Below are 27,113 nucleotides of genomic sequence, written 5' to 3' on the forward strand. Positions count from 1 at the left end.
AGAGGGTATGTCTACACTACCCCGCTAGTTCGAACTAGCGGGGTAATGTATGCATACCGCACTTGCTAATGAAGCCCGGGATTTGAATTTCCCGGGCTTCATTAGCATAAGCGGGGAGCCGCCATTTTTAAATCCCCGCTGCTTCGAACCCCGTGTAGCGCGGCTACACGGGGCTCGAACTAGGTAGTTCGGACTAGGGTCCTATTCCGAACTACCGTTACTCCTCGTGAAACGAGGTGTACCGGTAGTTCGGAATAGGCACCCTAGTCCGAACTACCTAGTTCGAGCCCCGTGTAGCCGCGCTACACGGGGTTCGAAGCAGCGGGGATTTAAAAATGGCGGCTCCCCGCTTATGCTAATGAAGCCCGGGAAATTCAAATCCCGGGCTTCATTAGCAAGTGCGGTATGCATACATTACCCTCCTAGTTCGAACTAGGAGGGTAGTGTAGACATACCCAGAGAGATGGTTGTGTGGTTTTGTGTTCCCTGAATAGGTTGCCAGAGACTGCTGCTCAGCCATTAGGCCAGATGGGCACCTGAAGTCCATTTGGAGTCAGCCTGTAGTGAAACCTAATTAGAATACCTGCTGCCAATTAAGGCCTATGGGCACACAATAAAAACCTTCCCTAAGGCAAGACAGGGGGAAAGAGAAAAGGGATGGACCAGAGGCGAGGTGAGGCAGAGCAAAAGCAAGCATTGTAGGCCACAAGCTAAAAGGGCCTGTTTCAAGAAGCAAGGGAGGATGTACCCAGGGAGCGGTTGGGGAAGTGGCCCAGGGAGGGCTGTCATTCAGTGGGGGCAAGGACCAGGTCTCACAGCCACACTCATGGCTATTACATAAGGTCCTGGGCTGGAACCCAGAGCAAGGGGTTGGGACTGGGTTCTTCCAACACACTCCCATCTGGTGGGCTGCCAGCCAGGAAAGAACCCTTGGACTATTAGCGGGGCTGACCTCCAAATCCCTGACTGGCCGATAATAAAAGGGCTCTTGGAGTGAGGTACCTTTGCCTCCTTGGCAGTGGAAGGGACACAGTGAGCCTCTGAGGCACACAAAAGCACTGCACCAAGAAGCACAGGACCCAGGGGCATAGCCCAAACCCATCATACTATGTCCAAAGGGGGAAGATCTGACAACACTGCTGTTCCCTACTGCCAAGCCAGTTATACAAACACCTCCCACAGTTCATCACTACAAACTGAACAGCTTTATCTCGCAGCAAGACTGACCCTTCCTGGATGGGAGATGTGCCTTATGCGGACCCAAAATATCTGAGCCAGTCCAGCTTCCTTCTTTGACTGCAGGACCCAACAGGGAAGCAACCTGCAGGAAAGGGCAGGGAAGTGGTGCTGCCCTTTCCCTCTATTTAAATACAATCGCCTTTTCTTCCTGCTCCTCAAAGATAAATAAAAATCACTCCCTTGCCAAATGCAAGCCAGCTACACACAAGCTCTAAGTGACTGAGGAGCCCTTTTCAAGCCCTTTTCACAAGCTCTAAGTGACTGAGGAGCCTTTTCCAAAACATGGTGGTATTGGAAAAGTCCCAGCAAAAGCTGTGCTTTTGGTTGATGTGCTGGCACCCTGGGGACTGAACCAGGGCTAAAAGCCTGAGGGTATGTTTACACTACCCCGCTAGTTCGAACGAGCGGGGTAATGTATGCATACCGAACTTGCTAATGAAGCCCGGGATTTGAATTTCCCAGGCTTCATTAGCATAAAGCCGGCGCCGCCATTTTTTAAAGCCCGCTAGTGCGAACCCCGTGCCGTGCGGCTACACGCGGCACGGGCTAGATAGTTCGAACTTCGTAGCCATTCCGAACTATCTGTACTCCTCGTGGAACGATAGTTCGGAATGGCTACGAAGTTCGAACTATCTAGCCAGTGCCGCATGTAGCCGCGCGGCACGGGGTTCGCACTAGCCGGCTTTTAAAAATGGCGGTGCCGGCTTTATGCTAATGAAGCCCGGGAAATTCAAATCCCGGGCTTCATTAGCAAGTTCGGTATGCATACATTACCCCCCTAGTTCGAACTAGCGGGGTAGTGTAGACATACCCTGAGTGACTACAGCCTGAGCTAAAAAGCCTACTTCTCTAGCTGCAACACTTGTACGCTCTGTGGACTGGACCCACGAGGGGAACTTTCACCAATGGGTTAAAGCTTGCACTCAGACTCATGCTTTTGTTGTATTACTAATGTTCTGGATGGGAGCTAAGGTCACATGCTGACCTCCAGAATGAAGGTTAAATCCAGTTCAGCTTCCTTTTCCCCTCGCCTTTCTGGGGAGGAGGGAATGCCTTTGAGGAGTTCAGACTCCACACCCAGGACTCATTATTTTTTTAAAAAATCGCTGTAAGTGTTGCCCTTTAATTCAAGGCCAAGCTTGACTGTGAGTTTCTGACCCCCACCTCCAAATTAACATTGGTGAAAAGATTCCTTTATTTCAGTGGGAGTTAGCTCAGTGATGGGCAACCCATAGGTTGAGGGCTGCATGAGTGGCCCTCCTTCACCTCAGTGAGTTGCAAGATTATTGTAAAAAGATGGTCTCCCAGCATAGGGTAGTTTTGCTACTTGTGCTTGCGTACCTAGAATTTGCAGGGAGTGCTGACTGAACCATAACTGTGCTTTGATGGTATGCAGAGGGAGCACTGGGCTCTGTCAATGTGTGCATTCAGCATGTACCTCACTTCACAGGCCCCTGCTTTATGTGGGTGTCACTTCAGTAATACCAAAAGGGAAAAAATGACACAGATTGAAACCCATGGAATGTAGGCAACAGCAAACAAAATGTTTATAAATATAACCCCAATGGGCCTCATGCAGCTCTTGGGCCACAGGCTGCCCACCACTGAGTTAGATCAAGGCCTAATTTGGAATTAATAATCTCACCATCTTCCTTCTGACCTTGCCGGGCTGGGAGAAGTGCTGTAAGGGGGTGAAGGAGAGGGTGTTCTTCCCCGGCTTTCCACAGCTGCTGAAGTTACCAGTGAGCTCCTGGAAAAGACAAATAGAAACCATTTAGTTGGCGCCTAGGAGGCAACTGTGCTTTCCTGCCCCTTATAGCTCCCCCAGCTCTACACCCCGCCCGCAAGATTTCATGCTATTTTCATGCATAACTGAATGTAAGTTAACTGAACTCTGCACTGCCTGGAGAAACAACTCATCCACCCACCACTTTTCTGCTCTTGCAAGAGATCCTTAATAGGGGTGTACATGTAATTTCTGCTCAGTTCAAAAGGGCCTCAAGTTAAATGAGAACTGGGGCCTCAGAATCTTTTTTTTTTTAAAAGAAGAATTGGAGGCTGGTTTTAAATACTCTTCTTTCTCCCTCAGCTCTGTTCCAATAAACACCAAGAAATTTCAACCCAATTATTGGGAAAGCAGTGAATTTTGGTGACAGTAGATGGATGTTAGATTAAATCAATAACAGATAGTAATGACAACAGCTGCTGCAAACATACTGCATTATTCACTATTCTAGTAATAAACTGTCAGGCTGTGTCTACATTGGCATGATTTTGTGAAAAAACATGCTGCCTGTCTTCCCTGGTAGGGAGTTCTTGCGCAAGAACACTGACATTCTAATGTGTGAAATCAGTGCTTCTTGTGCAAGAACTATGATGCTCCCGCTCAGGAATAAGTCTTCTTGTGCAACTGTTCTTGCGCAAGAGGCCAGTGTAGACAGGCAACATGAATTTCTTGCGCAAGAAAGCCTGATGGCTAAAATGGCCATCAGAGTTTTCTTGCGCAAGAGAGCGTTTACACTGGCACGGAGGCTCTTGCACAAAGGCACATGCCAGTGTAGAACTCTTGCCTTAAAGAGTATTTGCACAAGATCATGCCAATGTAGATGTAGCCTCAGCCTTTATCTCTTGTGCACCTCTTTTCATACAAGGTTCTCAAAGATGTCCTCCCCAGCACTCCTCCACATTACAGCAGGTATAACCCAGACACTGGGAAGCTAAGGGATTTGCTCAAGATCACCTAATGAGTCAGTGGCAAAGTTCAAAAGACTACACAGCTTTCCTGGCTCACAGGCCTGCAGAGGAAATAGGACACTACACTGCCTTCACAAGTCAAGGCTGTGGGACTGTGGACAAGTCACCTCCAGTTTTCTTAAGATAAAGACTTTTCCCTCCCTTCCTGGTTTCTCTAGAAAGTTTTTTTTTCCTCCCTGGCAGAGTACAGAAGGGAAGGGTCAGGGTTCCTATTACTGACTTCATGATGGATTCTAGTGCTACAGCAAGTCTACAGTGAGGCTTTGCATATGGGTAACAGAGAAGGACTTGGGAACTTTGCCTGACTGATGGAAAAACAGCTTGCCAGCAAGTTGGGCTGGGTTCCAACCCAAACCTCTTCCAATGAAAACTGGTATGTCACTGGGAATGGAATCAGAGAGCAGTTCCCTGGCCTCCCTGCTTTATCGCTGCGAGTCACTAAAAGTCCTCATCCAACATGCCAAGAAAATTATAAGGATTTCTCAATGCTAAAAATACAGCCCATATCTGGGGATCCCATTCAGGCCAATGTGGGGGACGGGAGCAAAGGGGACAACTGCCCCAGGGCTCAGCAATTAAAAGGGCCCAGAGCTCCTGACTGTCACCACTGCTGCTATGGCAGCAGCAGTGACCAGAGCTTTAGGTCCTTTAAATAGCCACTGCAGTGCTAAGTGACCCAGTCTGGAAGCCTCTGATGGGCTGGGGGACACCTTAGTCCCTGCCCCTCTTTACATTACCTAGGGACCCAGCAAGGCTGTTGGCACCCTGAGTCCTATTATAACATGGTTCCAGGCTGCTGCATACGTGGTATCTTCACATTGTTCCTTATGAAACAGGATAAGTTACAACTAGGTCACTGACAGATGTGTCACTGAAGCAAACATAGGGTCTCAAATATAGAGTTAATTAAGCAAAATCTTTCTCAAACTCAGTTGAGTTAAATGCTGAATCTATTCCAGAGGGTAACCGTTCTAATTGTTAACAGGCTAATACTCTTACTCGCTGTACATGAGGCTGTCCTGGATGGGTTTCCCTCCTGCTGCCTCAGCAGTTATATCACCTGTGCCAAGAAAGTGAAGAAATGCATTAGGTTTGGGTCATATCCTTAAAAGCTTTTAGATGTTCAGAATGACTGATTTTAATGTTCTGTTTCTCCAAGACTGAGAGAAACTTGATTACTGAGCAGCCTTTAAAGGCTCTGTTTTGCTGAGTCACTGAAGTCAGCATCTGGTTTTATTCTGATCCCCGTGGCCTGAGGCTTTGAAGGATTTGGTTTGACAGGAGGTATTTTTGGAAAGGGGCAGAGACGTGACAGAGGTGTTTTGAAGCATTAGCATGTGTCCTTTGGTGCAAGCCGTTATCTGCTTTGCAAACACAGTGACATGTTTTGCATGTAGGGCTCCAACACATCTATACTCCAAGTAGCAAAATTCCTATCTGACCATGTGGAGTAGCAGTTGGATACACAGAAAAGCTCATCCCTGCCAAATAATTAAAATGCTGGAAATGTGGTTCAGTGTCAGACGGTACTACACAGCGCATATTCCTTTTACTAAAGAGAGTAAAAGCAATGTTGAGTTCTTCTTTCACACTCTAAGTACATGCACACAAACACGCACCTTCCAAACCTACAGAAAAGTTCAAATGTTAGCAAGATCAGTGGGAAGGAGCAAGTTCAATTCAGTAAAGCACCTGAAACACATGCTTCTTCAGTCTTCTACTGAACAGGCATGCCACTGCAGAATCAGAGTCCTATTTTTATGTCCATGTGTTTATATGAACACGTTGCAATGTACATGCAATTTGTGAAGCAAGTGTATGTAAGCACACACAGAGAATAAGAGACATTTATGACAGAATTTTTAAAAAGGTCAACTTTCTGAGTAAGTGAAGAAAGAATTTATTGAAGGCACTTGTGTGAAACAAAGGGCCTGAGATGGGATGGAATGAAAATAGTTCCTGGGCAAGCACTACATTCATCTGTAAGCCTACATTGCTTCTTCCTCCCTTCGCTTTTCAGTTCTCATGCTCAATTCAGGTCCAAGTCCTGAAAGATTCCTTCTTTTCAAGTCCTTACTTTGAAGCTATTTAGTTACAGAATGTACTACAATTCAATCAGTGTGCTAGATGTTTCCTCAGTCTGGAGAACCCAAACATTCCCTCTTTACAGTCAAAATGCATACATCTATCAGTGTTTTGGATTTCCAGAAATGGAAAATACACTACAAAAAGCTTGGCTTACCTGACAACTGTGCTGGGACCATAACAAAGTCATCTGTGTCACAGGAGGAATTCTTACTGCTACTTTCAGCAGAGTCCTTAGACCCATGCAGAAAACCAGGGGAGTCCTGGGCAGGAGACACCAGAGACTTCTTCCGCAGCTGCTGGATCTCTCCTAAGGACTGGTTAAAGCAAGGAAAACAAACACAGGCTTTAATACAGCCCAAACTCTTACTGATAGATGGGAGTGGGCTGCCAACTCACTCGGATACTTCCTTTACGGAGTGAAAAACAACAGTATCTTTCAAAGTGAAATCCAAGTCAGAAGAGCACTTCTTTTGAGTGCTAAAACATGGCACTGGTACATCACTGTGCCCTGGAACAATTTCTCTGAGGTAGGCACTACTCTTTGCTTAGACTTTCCTGATGGACAGACTCCTGGTCCCTCAAAGAAGGAACTGACTCCATCACTGATCCCGGGCTCCCTGCAGTGTTTCAAAGAAGCGCTGGGAGGCTAAGGTCACTGGGGACTCAGCAAGGGAGGGAGCAGGAGCTAGTGCTGGGGGGAGCTGGCTTAAAAGCCAGTTCCTCCCAGTATCATCTTTGTGGGGGACAGGAGGGTAGCGGGACTAGGCAAGAGCTGGGAATCAGAGCTGTGCCTCTGCTTTTTAAGTGTATGAGTTGACTAAACTAGTTGATTAGTTGATTAAACTAAATTTAACATCTCTAGAGAAAGAATAGTCATCACCTTTGTCCTCTCTCATTCCCATCACACCACTATTGCCCTGACCAAAGAAGTTCAAAAGGCCACTTTCATCAACAGTCACTGGAATCAAGCTTTCAAGTCAGTAAGCTGGGGGAAAGTCACTTTACTGGCAAGTTAATATTCAGCCCTTCAGAGGAAAGTTTTAGTGGTTAAGTAATGAGGGGAGGCAGACAAGTTCAGATCCACTCTTCTGAGCCCACCTGACTGTGGCAAGTCTGGGGCTGAGCAGACAGCTTTGGTGAACATGCTTCTGGGCAGGTTCACATCCTGCAAAAGAAGGTGGATTGTGCTGTCAACCTGTCCAGACTAGTGCTAGATGGTAAATTAATGACTAGTACTGGTTCTTAGGAGTCTTGCAGCTCTAGAGACACTAGATGGTGTCATTAATGCAAGCTTCACTCACTTCAGGCTCTGCATAATGGAGACAAACTGGGGTGCGCCTAGTGGAGAGAGAAAGTCATTTTAGGACCCCAACCCAGGTTCTACCACACAGGAGCTTGCAACAGGCACAGACTGAATTACTAAGGTGTTACAATTTTCAGTAACTTTAGGCAATGAAAGCAAAGACCTTATTTCAAATGAGCAAATGAGGCAGCAAAGTAGAAAGGGAAAAACAGCCAGTGTACTGGTAGGACTGTTAAGAAAACCTCTGTACATCTGCAGGTTGTACTTACGGGAGGCGAGGCCAGGTGGGAAGTGGAAGAACTGCTGGAGGAACTACCAGAGCCTGAGCTTGGATAAGAAGGCATTGGCACACAAGCAGCTGGGAAAAGAAAGAAACTGTCAAACGTTCTTACTAGCCAACAACACAATGACTGAAAGGGCTTTTTTAGTCTTCTTTCCCATCAGGTCTCATATACCAAATGATGCCACTTAATAGAGGGAAAACCAATATTTGGTTCAGTTTAAATGAGAAAAACTTGCCTCTCCTACATTCTTGTACACAGCCATTTGACATCAATTATCTAGATTATAGTGCTACTGCAGGGTAAGCAGCATCCTGAGTTTGGAATGTCCATATTAGGCAGCTCTATGTTAGACCCTTCCCAGTAAGCTGGGAGATGTTTTGATATTTTAATGGTTTACATGAGCCAGAAAGTAGTAATTTCTCTTCTTTTCTCTCCCACTTGCACTGTCAAAAAATAACAGCCCTGGCTTAATTTTATTAATCCACAGGACTGAGTGTACTGATTCCATGTACACAGTGAATACTGTAGAAATAGTTAATGAGAAAAAAAACTTTCTGTTTAAAGTAAAACTGTTTCATGGCTAACACTATTAGTATAAACAAAGTCCTTCATTGTAATATTTTATCAGTCAGGTAACTACATGCATCTTAATTCTTTAACCCTGAGGAAGATGTTCAGTGATTGGGTGTGAAGATGGAGAGATGGTCTACCCACAAGGAAGAGCTGGGTCAGAATCCTTTGGGATGTGGACAGGGCAGCAATTAAAACTGTTTCCACATACACTTTAATTAGGATTGGTCCTGCCTTGCCTTGATGGCCTTCTGAGGTCTCTTCCAGCTCTATGTTTCTATGATGCTATGACACACTTCTCCCCTTACTCTGGCCTGCATGTGGAGCTTGCCTTCTCTCCTCTGCCCAGTTTATAACAGTAAGAAGTGGCTCCATAATTACATCCTAGGAGGGAGCATAAGAGTGACACAGCCAGAGGTGAAGGACATGGCCAGCTGATAATGTAAGCCAGGGAAGGCACAGCCTTCCTAAAACTGCCTATATGCCCAACCGCCAAAGGCTGGGGCTGCCACTGGGGAGAGCTGGTGCTGCGGTGCTAGGGAGGAATGGGGCCAAGGCTGTAGCATGGCAGTCCCAGCTCTCCACATGGCCAGGAAGCATTTGGATGGAAGTTGGGTGGACCTAGTTTCCAGGGGCAGGGCCTCAGGTGGAAGGGGCAGGCCTCGGGCTTGCCTTCCCCAACAGAGCTTTCACCCACTACCCATGCTGAAGGGGGTATCCCAAAGGAGGGTGGGAAGGCTTCCTCAGTAGTCAGTGATAAAGGGAGGCTACTAAAAGGAGCCAGTGGAGAGAAGACAGATGTGTCCCTTGTCTTGGAATCCCAAGGCTGGTATCTATTCATCCTCAGAGTTCTAAGGCAGTGGTTCTTGAACGGTGGGTTGGGACACCAAAATGGGTCATGACCCCATTTTAATTGGGGTCGGTAGGGCTGGCATTAGACTTGCTGGAGCTCATAGTCAAAGCCTGCAGCCCTGCAATCTAAGGGTAAAACTGAAGCCCGGGATCTTCAGTCCAGCGTATCTAGGTTCAGGTTACAGGTGCTCTATCCAGGGCTTCATCTGTGGCTGGCTCTCCCATCAAGGACAGGTGGGAGTGAGTTTTGGCCACCCTACTTGGTTGGGCTCAAGCTTTGGTACTCCTCTCCTGAAGTCATATAGTAATTTTTATTGTCAGAAGGGGCTGCAGTGCAACGAAGTTGGAGAATTCTAATGGGTAAGCCCATCTGTGTGGGAGGAAAGCTTCTTTTTCTGTAACTTCTGTGTCTATTCCGAGAGTGGGTGAGACTGCACACCCAGCAAGCCATCTGGTTATGACACACTGGCCTGCCATTGATGAGAAAGAAAAGTATCCCTAATATGGAAAATTGTGGAAGGAATGCCAAAGGCTTAGGGTGCTCAGTTAAATATCAGATACAGAGAATGCATTTTCAGCTCCCATATCTTCTAGCTGGTACTTGCACCCAAACTCAAGAAATAACACAAACAGTCTGAGGAAACCCATATGTATGTGGACAGCTGAATCCTATGTAGCACTTCCTTTGAATTGACTGGGATTCCCACATGTAGACAGATTGTAATTCAATCCCAACTCCCTTCTCAAGATCTAGGAAAACATTAAGCCAGAAAAAGTCTTCGAGTTTTAACCTGCGAACTGTTACAGGAAGTACAAATAACTGCACCAGAACCACTCCCCATTTCTTAGCAGAGGTCTAACAGATAAGTAACTGCACCGAGGTCTTTCACTACCAAGATTTTGCAGATTTTGCAAAATCACTGCACTGCGTACTATACACTGACTGTGGTATGTGCTTTACTGTTTATTTTTTTCCTAGGATGATCATTTTTAGTATTCGGAAACTCTTAGATAAATCTGGGGCCTTTCTTTCTATTTTTGTCTGTTTGCAGTAGACGTAAGGGTGGGAAGAAATAAATCCATAAATCCAAGGGCAGGAAGAAAATGTTTTCCACTATGTAGCTAAATTCAAAAAAAAATTACAGCTGTTAAACTACATAAACTAAACACATCTTTGGATGTAGTTTCCTTGACGGCTATTTCATTATTTCATCCTCCCCCTCCAACCTGATTGACTTCATTGTAGGTTTGTAAGGCTAACTCACAAGATCTGGACATTTACAACTGTCATATTCACTCTCTGTGAATTAGTTATATATTTGACTCTCTCTTAATAAAAAAAAAAAAAAAAAAAAACCCACAATCCGGTGCATGACAGCAATACAGAACTGCATGAAAAAAAATGCACAAAGCATTTTTGCCTATCAAGGTATTTAATCTAAGTTTAAAAATTTTAAGGGAATAAACTTTTTGGAACATGATGTTTTCTCGACCAAGTTGGACGAAGGAATACCCCAAATACTAAAATTGCCAGGCTTCAATGTAAGGTAAAAGCATTAACTCTTGTCATAATCTTCACCAGCCTGCTCAAATTTCATTTCAGTATGGGCTTTATAAATTGTCTTGAAAAGTCAGTTGCAGCTGAAAAGTAGTACAAAAGTCTCCTTCTGGCAACCATTTAACATATAAAGAAGCTGGATAGAATGTTATAAACATCTGTAGCTTTCTTGGTTTTTGTAAACTGCTAATGTTTCAGCAATTTCTAAGGAGGCAGTATTCTGGGGATTGCAAGGCACAGAAGAAAAAGGTAAAATTCAATAAAAATACCCCTTTAAATCTTTGAAAAGTTAGCTATTGTAATATGCCTAATGAGGTGTACAGATGATTTTGCTGGTCTTTGCTTTGTGAGTATTTACAGAAAGATCAGAAAGTCAGTATCATAGAGGTAAGTCAAGCATACTAAACAGAACATATTGTTCTATGTGTTGAAACCATCTCCTTAGTATTATGTATCAAATGAATGCAGACTATTTCTCACGCCAGCTGGTATCTCTCTTGCAAAGCAGTTTCGAAGAGAGATCCAATTAGTCATTACAAATGGGAACAAAGAGCTAACATCACAGTCTCTAGACTTTAAGGCCAGAAGAGACCATTACGATCCTCTAATCCACTGGTCTTCAACCTTTTTACACCCAAGATCACTTTTCAAATCTTAGAACAATCAAAGATCTACCACTCCATGCTTCCCCCAAAACCCTACCCTTTCCTTGAAGCCCTGCCCTCTCTATTCTCCTCTTCTCCATCACCTGCTATCCCCAGCCCTTATACACTCTACACTGCCACTTTTTTCCCAATTCCTATGTAGGAAGAAGTTTTTCCAATATTTGGCCGTCTAGACTGGACCAAATGTCAGAAAAATCCCTTCTTTTGGAATTCCCCTTATTCCTCATGGAACGAGGAACATAGGGGTTACCGAAAGAGCATGTTAGCTCTTCTACTAAAAAAAGAACAAATGAAATCCCTTGACGTGGAAGAGTTTTTCCAGGATATCTCTGGAATCCTGGAAAAACTCCTGCAGTCTAACCATACCCTCACTGGGTTGAGACAGTATGTGTGGGCTTTGGGATGGGAATGAGGGATTTGGGTGTGGGAAGGGGTGAGAGGTGCAAGCTCTGGGAGGAAATCTGGATGCAGGAGGAGGTGGAGAAGGGGATGCTGGCTTGGGGAGGGAGCTCCAGGCTGGGGAGTGTTGGGGTCAGCTGGAGGGTTGTGGTACTAAGCAAGCCACAGTCTTGTGGCTGTGAGGGTGCAGGAATTTGGATTGCGGTATGTGAGGGGCTCAGGGCAGTGGGTTCCAGTGTATGATAGGCTCAGATCTAGGGTCTGGGGGGGGGGGTGCAGGAATGTTATAATGGTGTGGCCAGATGGGGGCTTGGCCCCAATTAGGGGTTTGTTGTCCACGCTTCATTTTTAAATAAAATACTATGTCAAACACAAAAAGTTTCTGCATTGTCTTTATTTATGAGAAGGGAAGGGAACCTGTTTTGAGTCAGTGGGTCACTGACCCACAGAAAAGTCAGCTGGGGCCACACAAGGGAGATGCAAAAAACCCAAAAACAAACCACCTTCCTCCCAAACCCTCTCCACCCCCCCCCGAGCCTCACTAATGTGGCCCCAACTGTGCTGATGGGAGCAGAGGGGCATGGTATTGGGGATGGGTGCTAGTGGGTACTGGGGCAGGGGACAGAGTGCTGGGGCAGGGGCAGGGTTCTGCAGCAGGGCACAGGGGAGAGGGAACAGGGTGCTGGGGGGGAGGGCACAGGGTTCTGCAGCAGGGGACAGGGTACCAGTGGGAGCAGGGTGCTGGGGTGGGGGCTGGGTTCTGCAACAGGGGCCAGCAGGGAACAGGAGAGAGGGGACAGGGTGCTGGGAGGAGGGGACAGGGTTCTGCAGCAGGGGACAGGGGGTCAGTGGGGGCAGGGAGTCCCCTGCACCAGCCTCCTCCCAGGACACTCCCCCCGTCCCTGCAGAGGAGGGAAGCCCCTGCACGTGCCTCCTTCGGGACCGACTCCCCTTCCCGCAGAGGAGGGAAGCTCTGGCGCGCGCCTCCTCTGGGGATCCCCCACCCCTGCAAGTTTCGGCACACCACAGATCTGAGGGAGGGGAGCAGCCAGCGCCCCTGGAAGTGGTGTGCTGCTGCAGGACTTCTGTCCACCCTGCAGGAAGCCGGCACTACCTCAATTTTAACTGGAGGTATGTAGTAGGGCTTCTCGGGGGTGGGAGGAAATGGGGGTGCCGCGGCTCTAGTCTGACCTCCTGCGTATTGTAGGCAAACAGACCCTCACCTGCCCACTGCTGAAATAGACCCTTAACCTCTGACCCACAGAGTTTAAACCACATCGTGGTTTAAAGACTTCAAGTTACAGAAAATTCACTAGTTTAAACCTGAAAGTGAGCCATGCACTATCTTAAAGAGGAAAACAAAAGTCCCTGGAGTTTCTGACAATCTGACCTGGAAGAAAATTCCTTCCCAACCCCAAATATGGTGAGCAGTATGCATTCCACTTAACAGCAATTGTATTTACTGAGGTGAGACTGCCAAACAGCTTTGCCTCTGCACGGTTGGTGATTATGACGCACTGTAACCAATCTCACATGCATATCCAAGGTCCTACAGCACCTATCTACGAGAAATGACACTCTCAATAGAAGGGTGTCTCTTATTATTTTATTGATATTGTTACACTTCTAAGATACATCTCTCATTGCAGGTCATAACTCACAAGTTAAATAACAAAAGACCATACAAGTAAACAAAACCCAAGGCCCCATACCCAGCATGTAGGCTACAGCCAGTGGCAAGCAGACAGCTCTTGCAGCATGCGCTGAATGTCAACACACTTGGGGCTCTTATATCTCTATGGAGGAGATGGAGCAGGAGGGAAATGCACCCCAGAACTGTAGAGGATAGACCAGTGGAGGCCTGGGTTGCATTCCTAGCTCTACTGCAGACTGCTATATGATCCTGAGTAAATACCTTGCCTACCCAGGCCTGTTTCTTCTCCCACCCTTTGTACTAGCTGTGTAAACTGTGAGCCCTTTCCGTCAGGCACTGTTTCTAAGTGTATGTCTGTAAGCGTGATGCATCCCAGGATAGGGCCGTGATCTTAACTGAGGCCTCTACAGGATACCTAAATGCAAACATTTAGCAACAATAATTGCTACTTGGAACCAAACTGGAAGTCAGTGCAGGGCATGGGTTACAGGCATCTTAAATTCTTAGACAGAAATGCTAGAGACCCAATCCTCCTCCTGCTGAATTTTTCTTATCAGCTCCAATGGGAAAAGGACATCAGAGAAGCAATGGGATAATCTCTAAAACTACTTCCTTTATGCTCCTGACATGGGGATTCTCAAGAATGAATGCATTCTGTGAATGACATATTCTCTAAGGTCAGATGCAGCTATCTAGACCTCATTACCACCTCCATCCTCTCTATCCCCTAATGTCAAGTGGAATGGCTAGATGGATTAATAGGAGGCCTTATAACATCACTATACCAGGTCCATGTTCTGCACCCAAAGTCAGGGGACCTGATCCCTAAGGAAGTCAAAGTGTAACTATGCTGGGCACAGACTGCACATTAATCTGCATGAATCACAACTGACACTCCAGTCAGAAGACGTCCTGCATGCCTTACACAAGACTTCAAGTGACAGTGATATTATATTCCATGCTCCTCACCTACTTTCTGCCTTATCTCCCTTATGCAAGTGTGAAAAGGGCCCAAGTTCCCATAGATAATCTCCCTCATCTCAGCTTTTAGCTGTCCAAGCCACATGTCCCAGATGTTTTCTCAACCTCCTGAAGGCCTCCATCCATTGAGTGTATTCACCACAGGCAACTGTCAACAGACCTTCAGGACAGGCTGCAAGAGACAACTAACCAAACAACAGGCCTCCCACAAAAGACAAACAGTCCAAGATTTCTGAGGATGACGACAGGAATTTCTTCCCTCTCCTTGAGTAAAGCAGTAGCGGTCTTTCCCTGTTCCAGGCTTTACATGTACATGAAGTGGTAGGGATGGGGCAGGCTGGTGGGAAACTTCAGATGGGTAAGGTCCTTCCCTGCCCATGAAGGTGGCCCCGGCACAGGGCCATGTCCCTGCAGCGGTAGCTTAAGTGCAGCTGGAGGTGAAGGCTGCGCCAGGAGAACTCTCCCCTGGCTGTGGCGGTGCTCCTGCTTCCCATACTCTGAGGGTGTGGGTGACGCTGGAAATGGAGGCCCAGTAAGGAGAATCCTTTCCTGCTTGCATAGGGTTCCCTGTGGTATAGGGCATGTCCTCCATGGAGACAATGCAGATGGACATGAGAGATGGACCAGAGCATGAGCAAGCCAGGGCTGCAAGAACTGTTGTTCGCCTGTGGGAAGGTCAGTCCCTGAAGGCCTCATCCCCCAGAGTGGTGGTAAGGCTAGTGATGAGGGACGAGCTGGCTTGGGAGCTTCTCTAAGCAGACAGAGTCCTTCCCTTTCTGTAGGATGGTCAGGCTTTGAAGAGTTCGTCTCCTGCCATGGTGGCGTGGCTGGTGCAGAGGGCCAGGCTGGCTTGGGAGTTTCCTTACGCACGCAAAATCCTTTCCCAACTGCAGGGCAGCCTCGCTTTGAAGGGCTCACCCCACGTGGCAATGGTGCAGCTGGAAGTAGGGGCCGGTCTGGCTTGTTAGCGGCCCTAAACCAGAAGAATCTTTTCCTCCCTGCGGTACTGTGACCTAAGCACACAGTTAAGGTGGGGGAGTGTTTACTAGGTGTCTCAGGGATAAACCAGAACTACTACCTCAGATTGTCAAGAGGAACAAGCACTTTTGGAGACCTAATTTTTTGGGTGTGTACTTTGAGACCAATTAAAAGGGACTGATGTTCAGAAAGTGCCACACACACAGTCTCTGAAAATCAAGCCCTTTTGAAAAAGTTCAGGTTGGTCACCCAAAATTGACAGCCACTGCTGAAAATCTGGGCTCCGATATTTAAACTGCTCCTTAAGAAGAAGGTTAATGAGAGTTCTTCTGTAAGAGCTATGATTGTGCACTCTCTGTATAACTCATAAGGGGAAACATCTTGGTCAGAGGTAAAATTGCCCAATACGATGATAGTGATTCAGAGAAAAGCAAATCTTACTTTTAATTTAAAAGGTGATGAGTAAAGCTGTTTGGAAAATTGCAATACATTAAAAAAATTACAAAAAAATGGGAGTGGGGACAGAAGTGCCAGTGGAAAACACTTTTCAATTGGCTTCAGTCACAAGTATCCAAAATAAACCCCTCTAAAGCAAGAGATCTTGGAAGAATCTGGAGTTAAACCCTGGAGTTGGTCCAAAAAACTGCACTGCTCTAGTACCTGCTATTCAGTGTAACCCAACAAATGGGTTATGGATATATAGCTTGGGGCATTTTCACAATTATACTATTAGTTTACTTCCTGGCCACCATCCCCTCTTATCAATTGTCTTATACATGTAGGTGAGAGAGAGGAATATGCTAAATAACCCTGTTTATCTATAAGCATTTGTAAGATCAGTCTTTCCAAGAAGAAAGCATACATAAAAGCTAGATTTGCTTCCACTTCAGGTCTTTAAACAAACAAAGGATATCCAGCTTTTGAAGATAATTCAGCAGACTCAAATACATTTCAGTAGCAAAATCCAAAGATCTTGGATTTAATCTAGTGGTTAAGCCCAAGTCATTGCTCAAATAATGAAAAAGACTTGGAGACAGCTCTCTTTTGGGGCATATTGGTTAGAGGAAAATAAATCACGGCATGTCAAAATATTAATAAAAATATTAACACTTACATTTTTTCATAGAGGCACTTGCATCCAAGAAAGGGTGATGGAAAAACTCACCTGAAAGTAGAGGAATAAAAGTTCAGTGTTAAGTAAATGCTATATGTCCAAAACAGTTTATAAAGTGTGTCATGGTTAGACTATCTGTACACTGTAACTGTATTTAGTACCGTGCTAAGGACACAGGCTGGGGACTTGATGGTGGGCCAATTAAGGAAGCCTGTTGTGCCCTGGGAAGTCAAGCGGGTGTTTGGGAAGCAAGGTGTGAAAATACAGTGCATGATCTTTTCCTATTCACCTATGCTAAGTCATCTTTCTGGCGAATCAGGTCTGGATTGGATGTTTTGTGAAGAAAGTAAGGAAGATAGCAGGTAATAAGGGGGAGATAATGCCCCTTGCCAAAACATGATAAAAGGAGAATTATCTTTATTCTACAGAGGGCTCAAGATGTCACCGCAGAACACCTCTTTCTCCAGAGCATTAGAGGAGTAGCCTATCAGTCAGTTCTAGTGGCCCTTTCTCCTCTCTGTACACTACACTAAAGAGTAGAACAAACCTCATTGGATGCTTCCACTCCAGGATGTTCAGAGCCTACTAACCGCATTAGAAATAGAAGGAGAAAACATAAGAACATAAGAATGGCCACACTGGGTCAGACCAAAGGTCCATTTAGCCCAGTATCCTGTCTGCCGACAGTGGCCAGTGTTAGATGCCCCAGAGGGAGGGAACACAATAGGTAATCATCAAATGATCCCTCTCCTGCCATCCCATTTCTAGAGAGAGGCTACTGGCACTGTTCCAACCCATCCTGGCTAATAGACCTAACCTCCATGAATTTATCTAATTCTTTCTTGAATTGTGTTAAAGTCTTGGTCTTCATAACCTCCTCTGGCAAGGGGTCCCACAGGCCAACCATGAGCTATGTGAAGAAAAACTTCCTTTTGTTTGTTTTAAACCTGCTACCTATTCATTTCATTTGGTGACCCTTAGTTCTTTTGTTAAGGGAACAAGTAAATAACTTTTCCTTATTCACTTTTTCCACACCCATCATGATTTTATAGATCTCTATTATATTCGTCCTTGGTCTCCTATTTTCCAAGCTGAAAAGTCCAAGTCTTTTTAATTTTCTTCAGACCCATTCCAAACCCCTAATCTTTTTTCTGGACCTTTTCTAATGCCAATATATCTTTTTTGAGAATAGGTGGCCACACCAGTACGCATTGCTCAAAATTTGGGCATACCATGGATTATATAGAGGCAATAAGATATTATCTGTTTTATACTCTATCCCTTCTTAATGATCTGTAACATTTTGTTTACTTTGTTAAATGCCACTGCACATTGAGTGGAAGTTTTCAGGGAACTATCCACAATGACTCCAATCTCTCTCTTAAATACTTATAGCTAAATTAGTCCCCATTATATTGTATGCATAGTTGGGATTATTTTTTTTCCAATGTGCATTACTTTTATCAACATTAAATGTCATTTGCCCAATCACTTAGTTTGGTGAGATCTTTTTGAAGATAGTCTGTTTTGGTCTTAGCTATCTTGAGCAGTTTAGTATCCAGAGCGTTGTGCAGTATGCTCCAGGTGGCTCTCAGGGCTGGCTGGCGCATCGGGAGGGGGACCACTGAGGCACGCTTCATGCAGCGCTGAAAACTGGCTGTTCCCTCCCCTTCCACATGAGGCTCTTCCCCTTCCCCGGGAGCAGAACCAGATCCCCCACCCCAACCTTGCCAGGGGGCCTGGCAAGTCTTTCATGTCCCCTGGCCCAACAGCAACTGTTACTTCCTTTCTCGATCGATGGCAGTAGAACACATTCTTAATACCCATGGTGTGCCTATTCTAACTCACCAAAGAGACTTTCCACAGCTTTTCCAGTCCTCACGTCCAGCCCTTCCACCTAGACTCACCTAATCTCTCACCTTCTTCTGCCCTACCTTCACCTGCCTGCATTAGTCAACAAACTATAGTCTTTCAGAGTCCCGGAGCATTAGTCACTGCCCACAACTGATCCCTGTGCTAATCACAAGTGGTTCACACCTTGATTTTCCAGTGAGGATTTCCGGTTGTGACATCCAGGATTTTATAAATTTTAGTGTGATGTAAACAGCAGCCAATCGACAATGGGAAACTTACACATAGGGAAGTGTGTGGTTTTCCTAATGACTGTGGAATTAAGAGAGGCCCTAAATCATGGAGACCAGGTTCTAAGCCTCTCAGCTGCTGTTCTGCTTACCAATGAAATGACATATTACATAATGCTGTTACATGAACCTGCTGTGGCATGGAGGAGGAGGTACTGCTCACAAGGCCATCCACACACCTCTAGGGGGACTAACAGAAACCAAAATCATCAAACTGATCTGCACTGAGAACCCCAGGGCGAAAGAAGGAACAGGACACCTGAGACCTTTTTATGTAAATGGAAAATGTAAGTCCTCCTTTATAAAATACACACTTTTGCAGTCACTTGCTGGAAAAGCAACAGGGATTTTTTTTATTCCAAAATCAGAGATGCAAAGGGAGAGAAGCGTATGTGTGTCCAATAGAAAAAAGCCTCCAGACCCACAGAATAGTAGAAGAGTCCAAGGCTTGGTGTTGGAAATGAGGGCATCAAAAAAGAAGACCGTTAGGTAGTTCTGTCAGAAGTAGGTAGGGCATTCAAAAGCTCTCAGTGGGAATGAAGACTTAGCCCAGTGAGAAGAGGAACAAAGGATCAGACCTGGCTGCTGAGGCACTGTTCTCAAGAAATCATGGCTTGGCTCTCTCTCGAGTTTTGGCCATTCTGGCATGGCCAACAGCATCAAAATTTGTGAATTATAGTCACCAGCCTGCAACCCATAAAGAAGAGGCTTTGCTAAAGCTTCTGGACAGGATATAAGCGACTCTACCCCAAAAAGGAATGCATCCTCTATGAGTGTCACTTAAGAAAATACACGGACACTCACACACACAGAGAGAGAAATAAGGACCAGGCAGCAACCATAACCCAGTAGACTGTCTTGCAACTGTCATGAATATTATGCCCAACACAATCTAACATACTACCTTAGGTCCCCTCTGTTCTAAACACTACTCACGCATGCATTGTAGAGCTGAAGGTCATTACCCCCAAGAATCATGAATCAGTCTGAAAGGGGAGTGGCTATGGCCATTGTTCATTGTCAGAGGAGAAGGGGATCCCCCAATCATTTGCTATTGTAACATGAAATCAGTACAGTAAAACTCCATTAGTCGGGCATCCAATGCTCCGGGACTCCTGATGGTCCGGCACCATCAGGAACCCGGAAGTGCTGGGGCAGCCGGACAGGCTTCCCCCATTCAGCTGCTGCTGAAACTGACCAGCAGCTGAATTGGGGAAGCCGGGAGCAGAGCAGCTGGGGTGCTGCCGGGTTGGTCTCGTAGCACTGCCCCTCGGGGCTGCGGGACCAACCTGGCAGCACCCCAGCAGCTCTTGCGGATGCCTGGGGCAGAGCAGCTGGAGTGCTGTCGGGTTGGTCCCGCAGCGCCAAAGGACGGCGCTGCGGGACCAACCCGGCAGGACCCCAGCTGCTCTGCCCCAGGGATCCCCAATTCAGCCGCTGCTGAAACAGATCAGAGACTGATTCCTGGAAGCCTGGGGCAGAGCTGCTCTGCCCGGGGCTTCCTGGAATCAGCCGCTGATCTGTTTCAGCAGCGGCTGACTTGGGGACCCCTGGGGCAGAGTAGCTGGGGTGCTGCCGGGTTGGTCCCGCAGCGCCGAAGGGCGGCGCTATGGGACCAACCCCGCAGCACCACAGCTGCTTTGCCCCAGGCGTCGGGATTCAGCCGCTGCTGAAACTGACCAGCAGCGTCAGTTTCACCAGCAGGCTGAATCCGGACCCCTGGGGCAGAGCAGCTGGGGTCCTGCCGGGTTGGTCCCGCAGCGCCGTCCTTTGGCGCTGCGGGACCAACCCGACAGCACTCCAGCTGCTCTGCCCCAGGCATCCCCAAGAGCAGCTGGAGTGCTGCTGGGTTGGTGCCGTAGCGCCGCCTCTCGGCGCTGTGGGACCAACCCGGCAGCACCCCAGCTGCTCTATTGCAGGCATCCCCGATTCAACTGCTGCTGAAACTAACAGCAGCAGCTGAATCAGGGACGCATGGGGCAGAGCCGGACTATCGTAAGGGGGGGCTATGAGGGGTCTGGGGTGGCATCCCCTCCCACCCCACTCCAGACCCCTCATAGCCCCCCCTTCTGATAGTCCGGCATATCTGATAATCCGGCACCCCCTGGGTCCTAAAGGTGCCGGATTATCGGAAGTTTACTGTATATGGAAAAATTTGAGACCCACAATACAAGGTGTATTCTATTCTCCACAGAAGACCTATATACACAACCATTTCACAGGCTCTAGCCAGTCTGTTAATTTGGTTTGCATGCCTTTGAAAATGCACATTTTCCATAGTCCATGCAAACTGCTCCATACAAGAACTTATATAACCAGGATAAGGTAATTACATTCAGTCCTGGTTAATCCACACACACGATTTATCCGTGTATCAGGGGATTCAAGACAAGGTTTCACTGATCGCTCCAGTCAAACAACAGAGATAGCAAACCAGTTTGCATTAACCAGGACTGGCAGCAGCATGCAGTCCACTCGGGAAACCACTTGGCCAATTCTAAAATCAAGTGCTTCTCTCTCAATCCTAGTCAAAGATCAACAGCCTTTTAGAAGCACACATATAGCAAGTGCACCCGTTCACCCACACATTCCACTTCATTCCTAGGGCAACAGCTGCTAGCTTGGCAAAGGCATATATAGCCATTTGCTTTGCATTGCACAACATTAATATTTAACACAAAGATGAAACATGGTTCTGTTCTAGGAGAACAGTTTCAGAGAGACACCTTAAACAGGCCCACACAAGGCCAGAGTGAAGTAGGTAATCAAATGAAGATCAAATGGATTTATTTGACTACAGGCACTGTGACAATGAAAACAGCTTTTAAGAGTAAGCATCACTGGCTATAGGAGTAAGATTGGCTGGAAGCGGCACATGTGATGAAGGACCTAGATGTAGACTCTCCAAGTCAGCCAGATGCAAAGCTTGGGTAAGATACCTACAGGGAGTAGAAACACCAGATGACTCTCTGAGGTGAGGATTGGAAGGACTGTACGAATCCTGGGAAGAACAGATGGACCATTCTGTCAAGCCCTGCTGGAAAGGGAAGGAACTGATAAAGACTGAGGGTTCTTGTGCTAGCTTTAGGGAGAGGGAGAATATGTATCCCCTAGCATATATACTGTGTCTGGCATGTGAGTAGCAACAGGCAGAGGAGAGGAACCTGAAGCATGGAAGAGCACGCAGAATAATGAGGGAGCTATGCACTGTGACAAGCACACAAGGTCACCTCATTTTGGCACACACAAAACAGGTTTCAAAAGTTGAAGGCCAGACAGCCAGCAGTGGGTTGTCCACGAGGGAAGGCAGGTAGCATTCCCAATAATGGGAACTGCATTCTGACATAAGCATTTAAAGCCAGTACTGAACTTGGCAGTTTGCTCCTCCAGCTGTAGTAACCTCCAAAGATCATGCTGAAACTTGGGCAGCTGGAGTAGCCTGGTACTCTATTCACCCTATGATGCCCACAGAGACCTGGAGTTCAATGATAATAATGAGGCAGAGCCAACATAGGCACTATTTTCATTCATTTTGTCTCAATCACTAGAATTGGCAATTCTCTTACCAAAGTCCATGCGGTCCTTATGATTGCGCTGCAGCAGACCCAATAGCAGATGCCTCAGATGGCTGGAAGTCTCCCTTGGGATGCTAGGATTTTTAGACAGGTCAAAACAAAAGTTAAAACTTACAGACACCTTTAACATCTCTTAAATGGGAGTTAATGCAAATCAAAAACCCCACCTTGCACCTGCTGAGCTATAAACAGAAAAAATGCCCACTGTATTGGTGCTGAATGAGGAAACTGATTTATTTTTGTCCCAGTGGTTTTCACACCTAACTCCCTATTTTGCTAGTGTTAAAGCTCTATCTTGAGTAGGTGATATGATGTAAAATCTGCACTGATAACCTAATCCCAAAATGGGTCTCCTGGCATTACAGCTCTCTGGCATTCCCCTTTGCGAGCATGCAGGCAGGAAACCTGGCAGAAATCTGCCTGATTTCTCTCAGAAGATTCGGCAAGACTAACACATTTTCATGAATAGTTCTGACAGGAAAATGAAATTTCTGACCAACTGTAGTACTTAGGCTGTAGGTTACCATTTTACTTTCAATGGGACTCAGGACTGGAAATGTCTTAAGTTACTTTTGAAATTAGAATTTACGCTCCGAAGTCTTTTAGGTGCTTCAATAGGAAGTAAAATCTGGCTACATCTGCCTTGCTTGGTAGAAAAATGTTTTCTGACATTAAGACCAGGGCTACACTAGGAATTTACTTCAGTATAGCTTCATCTCTGAGGTGAGAAAAATCTACATCCCCTGAAAGGCACAGCTATACAACCTAGTCTCTGGTGTAGACCAGCTCTAGGTTGATTTAAAGATTTCTTTCAGGAACATCTTCAGAGCTTTACTTTTGAGAATGATTTAACTGTGATCTGGCTGGGTTTCAATGTTTTCTATTCCATGGAAAAATACAGCACAGAATTATTACAACAGGGAGCACTTTAGTCAATGAAAACTTCCTATTAAAACCCACAAAGAGTTCTGGAGATCAACATTACCAAATTACTTCCAATTTCATTATCTTTTTGTTTTTGAAGACACAGATAGCTCACATAAGACCTGAACCTGGCCTTAAACATATTACCTGTTTAATAGTATTTACAGTGAGTGCCCCAAAATCTGGGCATTTGCCACCTACAACAAATTAATGCACTATTTCCCCTCAGAAGTAAAAAGAGCAGCAGGATAAAGGCAAATGCCTAGAGGGAGGGGAGAATATGGGGAAAGAAGGTCTGTTATGTCAATTTTTAATGGAGGCCACAACACATGGAAGCAAATCAATCTAGCCCCTGCTATTCACACAAGGAGGTGGGGGTTGAGCTTAGAGGCCAAGGACCAAGTTATTGTATACAGGCACACAGCATGAATCACTGTATAGATTAGGGAGGGGAAAAGGTAATTCAGCTTTTGCATGAGTGGAGAGAGCTCTGTTGATTTCCCTTGGCAGCTAGGAAGGATGGTTCTGGGGAATAATGGCTGAGACCTACTCTGAGAGAGCAGTGCTCTCCAAATGAGATGTAGCCTGGTTCAGGCTGTCAGCATTATCTCTATTTATCATGGCTGGGCACATGCACAGCACGGTCCCTGTAGTTAAACAGCTTCCCCTTCTTCCCCTCCTGAGGATCAGCTAAGGTAATGGCATGTGTTGTCTGAACAGGGATTGTAACTGTACAGAGCCCAGAGCCAACTGCTATTGTGAAACACAGCCTGCTTAGGCCCACATCCCCACATCAGGGCTAACCCCTCCACAACAATCACGCAACAAGTTTAACTGTGAGATAGGATGCAGATACCTATTTACTCCTGCCTGCATTATTCCTCCCCTCCACATCATGTGCCAATATTGATGTGAATGAAAACCAAGTGAGAGAGAGTAACTGGGGCTGGAGGGGAGCATGCTGATGAATATTAACAGAGTCTTACTCAGTCAAGAGAGAAACAGAAGCCCTTAGACAAGGTCTATATTTGAGGGCTTTATAACAAGCCAGTGATTTATTTTATTTTATTTTATTTTATTGAGAAGCCCTTTGCCTCTCTCTTGGACCTAGCAATTCCTAGAACACAATTTTTGCAAGCATCACACCAGCCTCGTTTGTGCAAGAGGAGGTGTTTTGCAATCTGTCCCAGGCACAAAACATTAATAAATGCTTGCCCAGAGAAGAGTATCCAGACCCCCCCAGAGAGGATGCATTTAAGTTTATGTTTACCTTGTAATCACGGGGTATGATTACAGAAGGGTCTGCCTACATAGCTCATCTCATTTTAAGGTAGCCATCATAGATCCTGAACCAGCAAAACTGCAGCAGAGAGAACTTCAGCCCAGACTAGCCCCATGTGTAGTTTTCCCAGATCCTAGACAGCGGTTTTTCCTGGAAGTTAAGTGCTTGGGTGGCCATCTAGGGAAGGATTCAGGTGCCCCCCAGCTGATTAACAGAGTGCCCACAGCACCCACTTGGCAGCATGTGTTTCTATTTATGGTGTACATAACAATATTTATTTTGTGAATGTAACAAATTAGAGGAATACGTTGGACAGGCCTGCAAATCCTGCAGTAAAGTTGCTTCTACATCACTGTTCTTTGACCCAATTAATGCTAGCTCAGGAACATCTACTGTAATCATCGCCCATAGCTGCTGCATAGACATACCCTAATACTAAACTGAGGCTACAGTTAGTTGCAACCAAAAGGATATGGTGTTCAAGGCAGATGTCAGAAAGTGATAACCCTAGTAACACACTATGGAAGTAGCCCAAGACTCACAGATTTGCAAGGTGTCCTGAACAATACAGCAGTGCCCAGGGACTGCTGTCCCCAAGTATTGTGGGGGTAATTTATCCATTATGCACAAGTGATGGGGCACAGAAATAGCCCATCTAAGACACAGCATCCTTTTCCCAGCAAGGTTTAGCTTGTAAGCAGTTTTACAGTCAAGAATCTGGCAGGTCAAGTGTTATGCCTAAAGTCACATGGCAGAGTACATTCAGTCTTTGAGATTAGGGTATAACAACCAGCTGGAGGAGGTATACCTATGCTAGCTCTATCATGTTAAAAACAGAGTGTAGCTGCAATGGCATGCAGGGCTAGTTGCCCTAAGTACATAGCTATTCAAGAAGCAGGCACACTCCCCACATGCTCTGCTGCAGCTACATTCTATTGTCAAGTATGCTAGCTGGCTCAGAGCCAGTGTGGTCTGTCTCTTCTACTTGTGAATTACACCCCCTGCCTATGTCCTGCTTCTCACAAGTTACAAGCCTGGCCACCCTATAGCAGTTTTCCTACTGCCTAAGCCAAATGATTTAATATGAACAACAAAAACAACTCCTCTGCCACGCCTCCCCACCCTGCCCAGAGCATGTAACTCACTGTGCAATACCAGATGATGAATGTTTGCTATTCTGACCAGTAGTAAATTACAATAAAATAACAAGGCTGTCTGGCTTGCCACTTCTGGTGTGAGCTTCTTGCCTCAGCGTGGCGTTTCACCCCTCAGCAATCATGTCAGCTAGTGAGGCACAGAGATTTCCATTGACAGTTTGATGAGCCTTTTTTCCCCCTGCCCTTATACCCAAACAAATTACACTTATCTGGGGACTGCGCCAGTAGGTGGGAAGCAGATGTGCCATGCTGATTAGTCCTGAGTAACAATATCTTGGCACTGCTCAGGCAGAGTGGGAGCGAGGGCTCAGGTGGTCTGGAGTTTCCCTCGCCAGCTTTAGAAAGCCATTTTATCCAGGTTTACTCAAGAAATGGCACAGATTGTAGAGAGTGTGGTGGTGTCTGCCAAAGTTCATGAGTTGGAGGATGAATGGTAACACAAAGCTGTGGGGGCTTGCTTCTGTAGAAGTTCCTTGTTGATTTAAATGCAGCACTGATAAATAAGGATGGCCAACTTCTGTCTCACTTTATTGCATCCAGGTTTTATTTTTAATCATGGCTGCTGAACACTCAGCAACTGACAATGGTGCCAGGGCAGAATGGTTCTAGTGGCAGAAAAAAGCTTTTTCTGGATGTGATATTTCATAGCCATTAAAAGGTAAAGACTCAGAGAGGAATGGGGATTTATTTTGGGGGATAAGTAGGGAGAGCATATCTGCTTCACTTTCTGCCATGCTTTCCTACAGCCATAAGGTGGTTCTGACTCCAATGATCCCTTGGGCTCAGAGCACAATGAATGGACAGGACCCACAATCTTCAATGCTTTGATCAAAACCCACCATTTTCGTCACAGCATGACACTAAAAAATGTACACGTACTGTGCATCAGTATGGATTTATAAAACTTTGATTTCCTGACTTCCCTAGACATTACCTCTTGTGGCTGCATTAGCAGATGAGCTAATCATGCCCACCTGATACAATGAACTCATGCCTTAAAAAGTTATTCACACTATTAAGCTATATGCTCCCTGCACTAATTCAGTCTAGCAGTTCAGTGCATGATGTCAGGTCCAATAGGAAAGTTATGTGAAGCCTCTTCTCTCTCCCCTGCCTTTAAATGTAACAATGGGTTTGAAGTTCCCAAATTGGGATCCAATTTTCCCAAGGTTCAGAGGGTCTGGAGTATGGGTCTACCTCTAGAAAGACAGAGATGTTTCTGGAGGAGACAGCATGGCTCTCTTAAGAACACAACCTCAAAATAAAAGCCCGTAAATGACAAAAAAAATCACTGTGTGTGGCAGCCACTTAATTACTCCAGCAATTACTCCATACCACTCTGGGATAAAAAAAGCACAGCTCCCCCTACACAAACATGGGGGAAAAAAGCACAAACATGGGGAACTGCAACCTTTTCCATGAACACAGGGCACATACTCAGCTGTCTATTTTCCTCTGAAATGGCTATTGGAACAGGAAATGACTTTCCTAGTATGTGGGAAACTGGGGATGTGGCCTACATATTGCCAAGGAGTGTTACAGGACTGGTGCTGCTGCGAAAGCTTGCAATACTTGATGCTACTTTGGGAATAGCT

The 27,113-nt window shown here is 46.0% G+C and overlaps 1 protein-coding gene across 4 annotated transcripts in view; it reads right to left on the reverse strand.

Annotated features, from left to right (window-relative positions):
* The window catches only part of ULK1 (unc-51 like autophagy activating kinase 1), a 151,488-nt gene that overhangs the window by 40,599 nt on the left and 83,776 nt on the right, over positions 1–27,113 (reverse strand). For 3 of the 4 annotated variants that reach the window (XM_075898409.2, XM_014572209.3, XM_089775249.1), the window contains exons 10-15: positions 22,147–22,229; positions 16,440–16,490; positions 7,654–7,742; positions 6,236–6,395; positions 4,993–5,053; positions 2,885–2,989 (exon numbers count right to left, since the gene is read on the reverse strand). In XM_075898409.2, the coding sequence (XP_075754524.2) occupies positions 2,885–2,989; positions 4,993–5,053; positions 6,236–6,395; positions 7,654–7,742; positions 16,440–16,490; positions 22,147–22,229 (549 nt within the window). The remainder of the gene's footprint in view (positions 1–2,884; positions 2,990–4,992; positions 5,054–6,235; positions 6,396–7,653; positions 7,743–16,439; positions 16,491–22,146; positions 22,230–27,113) is intronic. The other variant, XM_075898408.2, reaches the window with a different exon arrangement.

Source organism: Pelodiscus sinensis, chromosome Z (assembly GCF_052426305.1).
Source record: "Pelodiscus sinensis isolate ZL-2025 chromosome Z, ASM5242630v1, whole genome shotgun sequence".
Classification (NCBI taxonomy): domain Eukaryota; kingdom Metazoa; phylum Chordata; order Testudines; family Trionychidae; genus Pelodiscus; species Pelodiscus sinensis.